At 42.3% G+C, this 14,406-nt stretch overlaps 1 protein-coding gene across 1 annotated transcript; it reads right to left on the bottom strand.

Annotated features, from left to right (window-relative positions):
• Positions 1 to 7,016: 7,016 nt before the first annotated feature.
• LOC143785483 (gamma-crystallin-3-like) lies at positions 7,017 to 13,066 on the bottom strand. The gene is made up of 3 exons (XM_077274371.1): positions 13,011 to 13,066; positions 9,237 to 9,479; positions 7,017 to 7,345 (listed from the first exon to the last, which is right to left on the bottom strand). Exons 1-3 carry the CDS (start codon positions 13,017 to 13,019, stop codon positions 7,070 to 7,072), a joined length of 528 nt encoding a protein of 175 aa, XP_077130486.1. The 5' UTR covers positions 13,020 to 13,066; the 3' UTR covers positions 7,017 to 7,069.
• Between the last annotated feature and the right edge of the window lie 1,340 nt (positions 13,067 to 14,406).

The raw sequence follows: 14,406 nt of genomic DNA, 5'->3' as shown, positions 1-14,406 counted from the left end.
TATACGCGAGTCATGGTCGGCGGGGGGTCAGCGGGTGAGGGGGAGTGACTGTCAAATACTCACCTGCTCCTGGCGCAGTCCCTGCAAGTCCCATGGTCTCCGGCGCCGGCAGCTCTTCTGTTGTGAACTGTGTTTCTGGGCTCCCTCTGGTGGTCACTAATGGTATTGTGTTAGGCATGTCTTGTTGCAGGCCTGAGCTCCAGCTGTGTCGTTAAGCAGCGGGTGTTCCCTATTTAAGTCTCCTCCGGACTCAGTCTCTTGCCTGGCATCGTTGTATCCAGACCTATATGGTCTCCTCCGGATTCCTTTCAGTCTGTCTCATGCAAGAAAAGCTAAGTCCGTTTTGTATAATTTGGATCGTTTGCATTTTTCAGTGTCTTTGTCCAGCTTGCTTAATATTTGATTTTCTGGCTTGCTGGAAGCTCTAGGGGGCTGATATTCTCCCTCCGCACCGTCAGTCGGTGTGGGGGTTCTTGAATGTTCAGCGTGGATGTTTTTTGTAGGGTTTTCTGCTGACCGCATAGTCCACTATCTATTTTCTGTCTATCTAGACTAGTGGGCCTCACTTTGCTGAATCTAGTTCATCTCTACGTTTGTGTTTTCCTCTTGCCTCACCGTTATTATTTGTTGGGGGCTTTCTATATCTTTGGGGTTCAATTTCTCTGGAGGCAAGTGAGGTCTTATTTTCCCTCTAGGGGTAGTCAGTTCTCCGGCTGGCTCGAGACGTCTAGAACCAACGTAGGCACGTTCACCGGCTGCTTCTAGTTGTGTGTGTTAGGATCAGGTATGCGGTTAGCCCAGTTTCCACCTCCCTAGAGCAGTATTTATGTTTTTGCTATCTTGCCGGAATATCAGAGGTCCTCTACCACTGGGATCATAACAGTATGCCAGGCACAAAGAAAATGTTTATTGCATCGCAGAAGCGGGATTAAAAAGAAGTTCTGAGTTTTTTTTGTTTTTTTTTGCTGCAGTTTGCCTAGCTTCTTCCATCCCCTTTTTCTCTGAGTGGCTGGAACTCTGCTGCAGATATGAATGTCCAGACTCTGACTTCTAGTGTGGATCAGCTTGCTGCTAGGGTGCAAAGCATTCAGGATTTTGTTATCCATAGCCCTATGTCTGAACCAAAAATACCTATTCCTGAGCCGTTTTTTGAAGATAGATTTAAGTTCCTGAATTTTAGGAATAATTGCAAATTGTTTCTGTCTCTGAAACCTCGTTCCTCTGGTGATTCCGCTCAGCAAGTTAAGATTGTTATTTCCTTCTTGCGCGGCGACCCTCAAGATTGGGCCTTCTCTCTGGTGCCAGGAGATCCTGCATTGGTGAATGTTGATGCGTTTTTCCTGGCACTTGGGTTGCTTTATGAGGAGCCTAATCTTTAAAATCAGGCTGAAAAGATGTTGCTGGCTATCTCTCAGGGTCAGGACAAAGCTGAGGTATATTGTCAAAAATTTCGGAAATGGTCCATGCTTACTCAATGGAATGAGTGTGCACTGGCCACAAATTTCAGAAATGGTCTTTCTGAAGCCATTAAAGATGTGATGGTGGGGTTTCCTATCCTTACAGGTCTGAATGATTCAATGGCTCTGGCCATTCAAATTGATCGACGTTTGCGGGAGCGCAAATCTGTTAATCCTTTGGCAGTGCTGTCTGAACGGTCACCTGTTTCTATGCAATGTAACAGAATTTTGACCAGAGCCGAGCGACAAAATCATAGACGTCAAAATGGGTTGTGTTTCTACTGTGGTGATTCAACACATGTTATCTCAGCATGCTCTAAACGCTTAAAAAAAATTGTTAATCCTGTCGCCATTGGTACTTTTCAGCCTAAGTTTATTTTGTCTGTGACTTTAATTTGTTCATTATCTTCTTACTCAGTTATGGCTTTTGTGGATTCTGGTGCTGCTTTAAGTCTCATGGATTTGTCGTTTGCCAAGCGCTGCGGTTTTGTCCTGGAGCCTTTGGAAAATCCTATTCCTCTTAGAGGAATTGATTCTACGCCATTGGCAGAGAATAAACTTCAGTATTGGACGCAAGTGACCATGTGCATGACTCCTGTACATCAGGAGGTGATTCATTTTCTGGTACTGCATAAAATGCATGATGTTGTTGTTTTGGGTCTGCCATGGTTACAGGCCCATAATCCAGTTTTAGATTGGAAAGCTATGACTGTGTCTAGTTGGGGGTGTCAGGGGATTCATGGCGATTCTCCATTGGTGTCTATTGCTTCTTCTACTCCTTCTGAGATCCCTGAGTTTTTGTCAGACTTTCAGGATGTATTTAATGAGGCCAGGTCCAGTGCCCTTCCTCCTCATAGGGACTGTGATTGTGCTATAGATTTGATTCCTGGTAGTAAGTTTCCTAAGGGATGACTCTTTAATTTATCTGTGCCAGAGCATGCCGGGATGCGGAGTTATATAAAGGAGTCTTTGGAGAAGAGACATATTCGCCCATCCTCTTCTCCTCTTGGTGCAGGATTCTTTTTTGTGGGCAAGAAAGACGGGTCTTTGAGACCTTGTATAGATTATCGTCTTCTGAATAAGATCACGGTTAAATTTCAGTATCCTTTGCCATTGTTGTCTGATTTATTTGCTCGGATTAAGGGATCCAGTTGGTTCACCAAGATAGATCTTCGTGGTGCGTATAACCTTGTGCGCATAAAGCAGGGAGATGAATGGAAAACGGCATTTAATACGCCCGAGGGTCATTTTGAGTACCTGGTGATGCCTTTTGGATTATCGAATGCCCCTTCTGTGTTTCAGTCCTTCATGCATGACATCTTCCGGAAATATCTGGATACATTTATGATTATTTATCTGGATGATATTTTGTTTTTTTCTGATGATTGGGAGTCCCATGTGAACCAGGTCAGGATGGTGTTTCAGGTTCTGCGGGAGAATGCTCTATTTGTGAAGGGCTCAAAATGTATCTTTGGGGTACAGAAGGTTTCTTTTTTGGGTTTTATTTTTTCCCCTTCTACTGTGGAGATGGACCCAGTCAAGGTTCGTGCCATTCATGACTGGACTCAGCCCACGTCTATTAAGAGCCTGCAGAAGTTCTTGGGCTTTGCTAATTTTTACCGTCGTTTTATCGCTAATTTTTCCAGCGTGGTTAAACCTTTGACGGATATGACCAAGAAGGGTTCTGATGTTGCTAATTGGTCTCCTGCAGCCGTGGAGGCCTTTCGGGAGCTGAAGCGTCGGTTTACTTCAGCGCCAGTCTTGTGCCAGCTGGATGTCTCTCTTCCCTTCCAGGTTGAAGTTGATGCTTCTGAGATTGGTGCAGGGGCTGTTTTGTCGCAAAAAAGTTCTGATGGCTCCGTGATGAAGCCATGCGCCTTCTTTTCAAGAAAATTTTCGCCTGCTGAGCGGAACTATGATGTTGGTAATCGGGAGTTGTTGGCTATGAAGTGGGCATTTGAGGAGTGGCGACATTGGCTCGAGGGAGCTAGACATCGTGTGGTGGTCTTGACTGATCATAAAAATCTGATTTACCTCGAGTCTGCCAAGCGCCTGAATCCTAGACAGGCTCGTTGGTCGTTGTTTTTCTCTCGTTTTGACTTTGTGGTCTCGTACCTGCCTGGTTCGAAGAACGTGAAGGCTGATGCACTTTCTAGGAGTTTTGTGCCTGACTCTTCGGGAGTCTCGGAGCCGGCTGGTATTCTCAGAGAGGGAGTGATTTTGTCTGCCATTTCCCCAGATTTGCGACGAGTGCTGTAGAAATTTCAGGCTGATAGGCCTGATCGTTGCCCACCAGAGAGACTGTTTGTCCCTGACAGATGGACCAGCAGAGTTATTTCTGAGGTTCATTCTTCAGTGTTGGCGGGACATCCTGGGATTTTCGGTACCAGAGATTTGGTGGCTAGGTCCTTTTGGTGGCCTTCCTTGTCGCGGGATGTGCGTTCTTTTGTGCAGTCCTGTGGGATTTGTGCTCGGGCTAAGCCTTGCTGTTCTCGTGCCAGCGGGTTGCTTTTGCCCTTGCCTATCCCGAAGAGGCCTTGGACGCACATTTCCATGGATTTCATTTCGGATCTTCCGGTATCTCGGAAGATGTCTGTCATCTGGGTGGTGTGCGATCCTTTTTCTAAAATGGTCCATTTGGTGCCCTTGCCTAAGTTGCCTTCCTCCTCTGATCTGGTTCCTTTGTTCTTTCAGAATGTGGTTCGTTTGCACGGCATCCCTGAGAATATTGTGTCTGACAGAGGATCCCAGTTTGTGTCCAGATTCTGGCGATCCTTTTGTGCTAAGATGGGTATTGATTTGTCTTTTTCGTCGGCTTTTCATCCTCAGACTAATGGCCAGACCGAGCGAACTAATCAGACGTTGGAGACTTATTTGAGATGTTTTGTTTCTGCTGATCAGGACGACTGGGTTACCTTTTTGCCACTGGCCGAGTTTGCCCTTAATAATCGGGCTAGTTCTGCCACTTTGGTTTCACCCTTTTTCTGCAACTCTGGTTTTCATCCTCGTTTCTCCTCGGGCCAGGTTGAACCTTCTGACTGTCCTGGGGTTGATTCTGTGGTGGATAGGTTGCAGCGGATTTGGAACCATGTGGTGGACAATTTGAAATTGTCACAAGACAAGGCCCAGCGTTTTGCCAACCGCCGCCGCGTTGTGGGTCCCCGACTTCGTGTTGGGGATTTGGTTTGGTTGTCTTCTCGGCATGTTCCTTTGAAAGTCTCCTCTCCTAAGTTCAAGCCTCGCTTTATTGGTCCTTATAAGATTTTGGAAATCCTTAACCTGGTGTCTTTTCGCTTGGACCTTCCAGCGTCATTTGCTATTCATAATGTGTTCCATAGGTCCTTGTTGCGGCGGTACGTGGTGCCTATGGTTCCTGCTGTTGAGCCTCCTGCCCCGGTTTTGGTTGAGGGCGAGTTGGAGTACGTGGTGGAGAAGATTCTGGATTCTCGTATCTATAGACGGAAACTCCAGTATTTAGTTAAGTGGAAAGGCTATGGTCAGGAGGATAATTCCTGGGTTGTCGCCTCTGATGTTCATGCGGCTGATTTGGTTCATGCCTTTCACGCTGCTCATCCTGATCGCCCTGGGGGTCTTGGTGAGGGTTCGGTGACCCCTCCTCAAGGGGGGGGGTACTGTTGTGAACTGTGTTTCTGGGCTCCCTCTGGTGGTCACTAACGGTATTGTGTTAGGCATGTCTTGTTGCAGGCCTGAGCTCCAGCTGTGTCGTTAAGCAGCGGGTGTTCCCTATTTAAGTCTCCTCTGGACTCAGTCTCTTGCCTGGCATCGTTGTATCCAGACCTATATGGTCTCCTCCGGATTCCTTTCAGTCTGTCTCATGCAAGAAAAGCTAAGTCCGTTTTGTATAATTTGGATCGTTTGCATTTTTCAGTGTCTTTGTCCAGCTTGCTTAATATTTGATTTTCTGGCTCGCTGGAAGCTCTAGGGGGCTGACATTCTCCCTCCGCACCGTCAGTCGGTGTGGGGGTTCTTGAATGTTCAGCGTGGATGTTTTTTGTAGGGTTTTCTGCTGACCACATAGTCCACTATCTATTTTCTGTCTATCTAGACTAGTGGGCCTCACTTTGCTGAATCTAGTTCATCTCTACGTTTGTGTTTTCCTCTTGCCTCACCGTTATTATTTGTTGGGGGCTTTCTATATCTTTGGGGTTCAATTTCTCTGGAGGCAAGTGAGGTCTTATTTTCCCTCTAGGGGTAGTCAGTTCTCCGGCTGGCTCGAGACGTCTAGAACCAACGTAGGCACGTTCACCGGCTGCTTCTAGTTGTGTGTGTTAGGATCAGGTATGCGGTTAGCCCAGTTTCCACCTCCCTAGAGCAGTATTTATGTTTTTGCTATCTTGCCGGAATATCAGAGGTCCTCTACCACTGGGATCATAACACTCTTCCTCTGTTCAGTGGTACCGCTCATTAAAGTAATGAATATGAACTCCACTCCAATAGGGGTGGAGCTGCATATTCATTACTGTAATGAGTGGTACCAGTGACCGCTGAACAGAGGAAGAAGCTGCTGTCTCCCAGAGACCATCTGTCCGGGAGAAGCTGCCAGGGACCACACCGGGAGCAGGTGAGTATTTCATATTCACCTCTCCTTGTTCCACATCCTCTGCAGTGACTGTTCAGGTCAGAGGATGCGATAACATATTAGTGTGCTCGCCGCCCTCTGTCTGAACAGTCACTGTGGAGAGACAGGACGCTGAGGAGCAGCGGCCACCAACGAGAGGTGAGTATGTCATTTTTTTTATTGCAGCGGCATTACATGTGGCACATTTTTATATGGAGCATCTTATGGGGCCAAAATGAACTGTATGGAGCATTACATGTGGCACATTTTTATATGGAGCATCTTATGGGGCCATAATGAACTGTATGGAGCATTATATGTGGCACATTTTTATATGGAGCCCCAACCTACTGTCTCCTTCCCCATAATCCTGCAGAATGTAAGCCCGCAAGGGCAGGGTCCTCGCCTCTCTGTATCAGTCTGTCATTGTAAGTTTGTCTACTGTAAGTGATATCTGTAACTTGTATGTAACCCCTTCTCATGTACAGCACCATGGAATCAATGGTGCTATATAAATAAATAATAATAATAATAATAATAATAATAATAATATGGAGCATCTTATGGGGCCATAATGAACTGTATGGAGCATTATATGGGGCACATTTTAACACTTAACCTACTGATGTCTCAATCAATTTTACTTTTATTGGTATCTATTTTTATTTTTGAAATTTACCAGTAGCTGCTGCATTTCCTACCCTAGGCTTATACTCGAGTCAATAAGTTTTCCCAGTTTTTTGTGGCAAAATTAGGGGTCTCGGCTTATACTCAGGTCGGCTTATACTAGAGTATATACGGTATATATATGTTGTATATATATATATGGTGTTAGGATCATGGATAAAAACCAACAGATGTAACATAGAGTCATCAATTTATGTGTAATATTTTCATATCTCTTAGATATCTAAAGACTGAATCTAAAAAGACACCTAACATTTCATGTGATGTAATCAAATCTTAAGATATAAAGCATGTTTTTGATTAATACAATTTAATGAGAAATTTGTCAGAAGAACATTTCAGTTAGTTAATACAGATGCTGGACACGTCTGAATGATCCAACTCTTGGGCTATTGGCACCCCAGTTAGTATATCTCCTGTATTCTCCTGGTCTAAGGTAATACTGACGTCCCTTGTAATTAGGCTCCTCATAGAACATCCAATGACCATCCAGGACATTGCAGGAGTGGATATCATGGTAACGGAACTTCTCAAAGACACATTGGCAGTCTTCAGTGAACTCCATCATTTGACCTCTGAAATCTTCTTTCTCGTAAACCTTAATGATGAAAGGACCTCGATGCTATGATAAGAGGCAAATACAGTAGTTAGCTAAACCAAGCTGAAATGATACTCCTACAGTGCCTTGCGAAAGTATTCGGCTCCCTGGAACATTTTAACCTTTTCCCACATATCATGCTTCAAACATAAAGATACCAAATGTAAATTTTTGGTGAAGAATCAACAACAAGTGGAACACAATTGTGAAGTTGAACAAAATGTATTGGTTATTTTAAATTCTTGTGGAAATTCAAAAACTGAAAAGTGGGGCGTGCAATATTATCCGGCCCCTTTACTTTCAGTATAGCAAACTCACACCAGAAGTTCATTGTGGATCTGAATGATCCAATGTTGTCCTAAATGCCTAATAATGATAAATATAATCCACCTGTGTGTAATCAAGTCTCCGTATAAATGGACCTGCTCTGTGATAGTCTCAGGGTTCTGTTTGAAGCACAGAGAGCATCATAAAGACCAGGGAACACAACAGGCAGGTCCATGATACTGTTGTGGAAAAGTTTAAAGCTGGATCTGGATTAAAAATGATTTCCAAAACTTTAAACATCCCAAGGAGCACTGTGCAAGTGATCATATTGAAATGAAAGGAGTATCATACCACTGCAAATCTACAGTACCATGACCCGGCTGTCCCTCTAAACTTTCATCTCAAACAAGGAGAAGACTAATCAGAGATGCAGCCAAGAGGCCCATGATCACTCTGGATGAACTGTAGAGATCTACAGCTGAGGTGGGACAGTCTGTCCATAGGACAACAATCAGTCGTACACTGCACAAATCTGGCCTTTATGGAAGAGTTGCAAGATGAAAGCCATTTCACAAAGATATTCATAAAAAGTGTCGTTAAAAGTTTGCAAAAATCCACCTGAGAGACACACCAAACATGTGGAAGAAGGTGCTCTGGTCAGATGAAACCAAAATCGAACTTTTTGGCAACAATGCCAGCAGGGACAGGGAAGATGGTTAAAATTGCTGGGAAGATGGATGGAGCTAAATACAGGACCATTCCTGAAGAAAACCTGTTGGAGTCTGCAAAAGACCTTGAGACTGGGATGGAGATTTGTCTTCCAATCAGACAAAGATCCCAAACATAAAGCAAAATCTACAAGGGAATGGTTCACAATTTATTTTTGAAGCATGATATGTGGGAAAAGGGGGCCAAATACTTTCGCAAGGCACTGTAAATTGCAACATAAAGTATACTGTAGTGTTGAATATAATATTTTAAATATTGAAATAAATTTGATTGAAGTAAAAGATAAATTAAACTTATTTAGACACCTAATGTGGCGCATAAAGCTGATGTTTGCACAGGGATATGGACTCCTAGTAACAATATAACAATGGTTGAAGGGTTTATCTTACATTATAAGATGGATAAAATTACAAAGTGCTACTAAAAACAAACAACTTTGCAATTTATCTCTTTATTTCTCTCCTAAAGAATAAAGGGTGTACTTCTTTTTGCCTAGGTTACCGGCCACCTCTGCAGTGTCAGAGGCCAGATATCTTGTCAAAGAGCACTCACCGTCTGCAGGCTCTATTTGCTGTAAAGCCTGTAAGCACCTCTGTGAAGTTGGCCAAATCGCTAAACCGACTCAGCTCCATTATCCCCCGTATTTCTCCTGTGCTGCGGATACAAAGCAGCCACTGCTTTCAGCCTGTGAAACTGCACAGTTCTTCTCTGCCAAGGAAGAAGCCAGAAGGCAGAAGAGACGTGCGCTTCTGAATAAATATGTGGAGACAACCCATGTAATTTCCCTCTTATCAACGCCAAATATTCATTGTTATTGTTTAACATTCTACAAATGAGTAAAATCCAACAATACTTTGCTGCTGTCTCTGTGTAAAATTCTAGTACCGCCTACTAAAACAGCATTATTGATCGTGCATACCTGAGTAGTTAGATGACAGGATCTAATTGAGTCATTAAAGCCCAACCATTGCTGGAAATCAGGATATTCTCCTCTCCTAAGGTAGTATTGATATCCCTTGTAGTTGGTGTGCTCATAGAGGATCCAGTTTCCACTTTCCACTCGGATGGAGTTACAACGACTAAAATGTGAGGAAAGGTCGGAGCAGTCAGAGCTGCACTCATAGGAGCGACCCTGGAAGTTCTTGTCCTCATAGAAAATGATCTGCAATTTATTAATTAAACATATCTTTACCTTCATATTATCATTAGAATACGGATATTTTAGAAAATCTCAACAAAGATGCCAAACTAGCCTTTTAAGCAAACAGGGGAAAGGCCATTGAGCAAAAAACATGTACAGGAAATAAATGTTTGTGCCAGAAAGTTTTGTTCATTCAATAATTGTTTCATTCATCTTTTCCACCAATTCCCTGCTTTTTTAAGTGTCAGTTTTTTTTTATTTTTAAATAACCATTTGAAGACTTATTTCTCATGGGATGAGGTGTAGTTTTATCTTACCATACAATGTATTGGAAAATGAGAAAAAAATTCCAAGAGCGTATGTCTGGTATCACTTTGATTTAACTGACCTGAAGACTCTTGATGCATAATAATTCTTAGAAAAAAGAGAACAGAATTGCATTTTTTTCTCCATATCACCGCTCTTGGAATTTTTTTATATATATATGTATATATTGTATAGCTAAAATCACGGCCTTGTATTACCATACTTCTAACCTGTAGCTGGGCTTCACATGAGTATCAACATGGCCAAAATGGATGACTTCAGCTTGCACCAAACTGCCATAGCAACCCATTGGTACCCCAATCACTCGAAATGGCACTTCCCCAGGACAGAGATTCACAATGAGATTTAAGGGGTAAGTAGCAGTGATTGAAGCTCAGCAGCAATTGTTGCTATTGCATACGTTACATGCAGATACTGACTGTATATTGCAGCCTGCATCTGTTGGCTATGATGCAGGCTCAGATAAGTAATGCAATGAGCATAGCACTACCTTACACTTTTCGAAATAAATATTTTGATATGATTATCAATTTTTTTTATATGTATCACTATAATAGATTGCGATATTTGGAAACAAACATTGCAATTTCCACATTTCCTAATACAATACAAGTTGCAACATATGAATTGAATTGGTAAAACAAAGTAATAGAAGGTTAAAGAGAAGCATTCCTCCCATCAAAGTGCTTATCCAGGCAGTATACTGCAATAGTCATATCATATAGCACTATGTGCTTACAAATGCTCACTTTGCCTTTCTACCCAGCAAATTCTTCTCTTTTCTCTGCTCTGTGTAGAAATAGGAAGTCTCTTGTCACTGCAGGAATCATTGTCCTCTTCCACTTCTGACCCAGCTGCTCCCTCATCATCCTTATGCAGGGAGAATTAACTTCCTGTTTCTACATAGAGCTTAGAAGAATTCAGCTAGTCAGTTTCTATCACGTGATGTCTTAAACCTAATGGAAAAGAGAAGAATTAGCTGTGAAGAAGGGCAAAATGAGCAATTGTAAGTATACATTGCCATATAATATGATGACTGCAATATATTAATAGGATAAAACATTTTATAGGAGTGGTTCTTTTATAGTAATTCAATCCCTTACTAATTTATGTCTGGTTTATCCAACTGGTTGTGTTAAATCAGAGCTGACCAGTTCTTGTTGCCCTTTCCTCGCCAGCATTCCCAGTCTTTTGTTAAAAAAGAAGGACAACATGACCCAGTGTTGATTTTCCTCTTATTTTCTTGGCAATGATCTCTGATAAGAAGAAGTAATAGATCGTGCTAAAGTTAGGGGTTTACTTCCCATGGCTGCTTTAGTTAGTTTTTAGCTGCTTTTAGAGTACAGTAATAGTAAAATGTTATTCATGTCATTTCTAAAGGTTATCCAAAAATAGAAAAAGTGGCTTATTTAATACTAAAGTCCCAAACATAAAATAGCTGCATAGGAGTTGCTCCCACCAACTGGCTAAAAGTCCATACTAAAGAGAAAACGGCACAAGTTGTTTTTCTTCATAATTTATCCAAAAAATATTTCATCCAGTATATTTATATATTATTATTATTATTATTATTATTATTATTATTATTATTATTATAGCGCCATTTATTCCATGGTGCTTTACGTGTGAGAAGGGGTATAAATAATAAAAAAAAAAGTACAGTAATCTTAAATAATGCAAGTCATGACTGGTACAGAAGGAGAGAGGACCCTGCCCGCGAGGGCTCACTATCTACAAGGGATGGGTGAGGATACAGTAGGTGAGGGTAGAGCTGGTCGTGCAGCGGTTTGGTGGATCTGTGGTTACTGCAGGTTGTAGGCTTGTTGGAAGAGGTAGATATTCAGGTTCTTTTGAGGGTTTCCATGGTAGGTGAGAGTCTGATATGTTGTGGTAGAGAGTTCCAGAGAAGGGGGGATGTTTGGGAGAAATCTTGTATGCAATTGTGGGAAGAGGAGATAAGAGGGGAGTCGAAAAGGAGATCTTGTGAGGAATGGAGGTTGAAAGCAGGTAAGTATCGGGAGACTAGGTCACAGATGTATGGAGGAGACAGGTTGTGGATGGCTTTGTATGCCATGGTTAGGGTTTTGAACTGGAGTATTTGGGTAATGGGGAGCCAGTGCAGGGATTGACAGAGGGGAGAGGCCGGTGAATAGTGGGGAGTCAGGTAGATAGATTGGAGGGGTGCGAGAGTGTTAGAGGGGAGGCCACAGAGCAGGAGGTTGCAATAGTCAAGGCGGGAGATAATGAGGGCATGGACTGGGTTTTTGCAGATTCTTGGATGAGGAATGTACGGATGTGGGAAATATTTTTGAGTCTGAGTCAGGAGGAAGTGGAAAGGGCTTGGATATGTGGTTTGAAGGAGAGATCAGGGTCAAGGATTACCCTGAGGCAGCGAGCTTGTAGGACCGGGGAGAGTAAGCAGCCATTTACTTTAAAGGATAGGTTTGTTGGGAGGGTCGAGTGAGATGGGGAAAGATGATAAATTCTGTTTTGTCCTTTTTAAGTTTTGGAAACTAGCAGAGACGAAGGATGAAATAGTGGACATACATTGTTGGATTCTGGTTAGTAGGGAGGTGATATCTGGTCCAGAGAGGTAGATCTGTGTGTCATCAGTATAGATGTGATACTGAAAGCTGTGAGATTCTATGAGCTGTTGCAGGCCAAAGCTGCAAATGGAGAAGAGCAGGTGCCCTAGGACTTAACCTTGTGGGTCTCCGACAGATAGGGGGCGAGGTGAGGAGGTGGTGTGCGAGTGGGAGACGCTGAATATCCTGTCTGTTAGGTATGACAAGATCAAAGATAGGGCCAAGTCTGTGATGCCAAGAGATGAGAGGGTCTGTAGTAATGGGGAGTGGTCCACTGTGTCAAAGGCAGAGGACAGGTTGTGGTAAGGGCTCGAGCAAGCTTCCCACTGTCTGTCTGCCTGCAATTCAGAAGCTTGCTCAAGCTTGTACCGCCGTCTGTTTGATTTGTTTACAGTGGTGAATGTACTGCAATGTTATTTCTATTATTTGTATATATATATATACAGTACATACTGGATGAAATATTTTGGATAAATTATGAAAAAAACAACTTGTTGTGCCATGTTCTCTTTTGTATTTCCATAGGTTACTGTGTCTGCAGTTGCAAAGGCACTAATACTAAATACAATTCTATATTACAACTATGTATTATGTGTGACATGCAGTTCTAATCCTTGGTAACATCATAGACCTCTCTTACCTTTCCCATGTTGGCTGTAGAGTTCTTACGAGAGATACTGGAGAAAGAAATGACTGTGTCCTTTTATATATACTGACCATTGCTGTGTTCAGCAGATCTTCAAAAACGAACATTTCTGTCTACTAAGTTAAACGTGCAGTATAGCTTTATTCATCAGTGTTCTTTTTGTGCTGCCTTTGTTAATGTATGCTTACTAGGAGCAGTTGCTAGAACTTTACAAGTTTTTTTCCACTAGCTTTTTTGACAATCAACGTTTTGTTCATGTGTCCAAAAATGAAAAAAAGCAACTCCTGTTTCTCTCCTTTAATACCTCACCTGATAGCATGAAAAACATATAAAATATTCTAAATGAAGCAATATTTGAAATGTGCTGGAGAATAATAGACATTAAAATTAGAAATAGGGGGACTGCTGTATCCTGTAAGTGCATTAGTTTTCTGACCTGTATTGGTAAATCTAAGATTGAAATAAAATAAACCTATCCCTGCTGTAATTAAATAAGTAAAATCAATAGGGCTTATAAATAACATAGGGTACTGAGGAAACACCGTTTTTGAACAAAAAAACGAAATGGAGTGTAAGTTGGTATGCATGCAATATATAGAAGTAAGTCAATGTGAACATGCTCCTATGTTTTGCATGCATACCAACTTATACTCAAATTCATTTTTTTCGGTCAAGCTTCAGGTTTTGGCTGGAGTCACACTAGAGATTTTAAAATCAGTTTGACTTTGTATCTGCAAAGTCGGATGAGTGTAATGCGAGTGTCATGTGTTTTTCATGCAAGTACAATCCGATTTTTCACACCTGACATCAGCATGAGTGCCGTGGGAAAATTCTTATGCTCGGGGTGCCCTCAGATAGGTAATAGGAGTTCTCAGGGAGATACTGAGCACACAGTGCATCCATGCAGCCTGCCATCAAGATGTAGCAGAGCTGGAGCCATCATGGGACAAAGGGATTTGCAGCATCTCTGTGGAAAGGTGAAGAATATTGTTGTTTTTTATATTTAACTCTTTTGCAGATGACAAAGGCATCGGTGGAATGGGTTAGGTCGTAAGTATTGTTTAATTAAGATTATTAAAGGAGTTTGTATTATTCTTTCAATTAAAGGACTTTATTCTGGGTGTGTGTTTTTATGCAATATAACTATGGGGTTAGTAATGGGGGCGTCTTATTGACGCCTCTCCATTTCTATCCTCAGGGCTTGATGTCACCTGGCAATACAAAGGGGACATCAACCCCCAACGATCATCCCACTTGCCACTGCTACAGGGCAAGTGGGAAGAGTGAGGCTAAGTGCCAGAATTAGTGCATCTTAGAGATGTGCCTTTTCTGGTACAGCTGAGAGCTGATGTTTTCAGCCTGGCCAGTATCCATGGCCCCTTCCTAGGCT

Source organism: Ranitomeya variabilis, chromosome 7 (assembly GCF_051348905.1).
Source record: "Ranitomeya variabilis isolate aRanVar5 chromosome 7, aRanVar5.hap1, whole genome shotgun sequence".
Lineage (NCBI taxonomy): Eukaryota > Metazoa > Chordata > Amphibia > Anura > Dendrobatidae > Ranitomeya > Ranitomeya variabilis.
The sequence above is the reverse complement of the archived record's forward strand: the minus strand, read 5'-3'. Positions and strand labels throughout refer to the sequence as shown.

Coding starts and splice junctions, on each gene's coding strand:
- LOC143785483 (XM_077274371.1), bottom strand. Junction 7,346..9,236: donor CCTGTCATCTAACTACTCAG/GTATGCACGATC, acceptor CTCTTATCATAG/CATCGAGGTCCTTTCATCAT.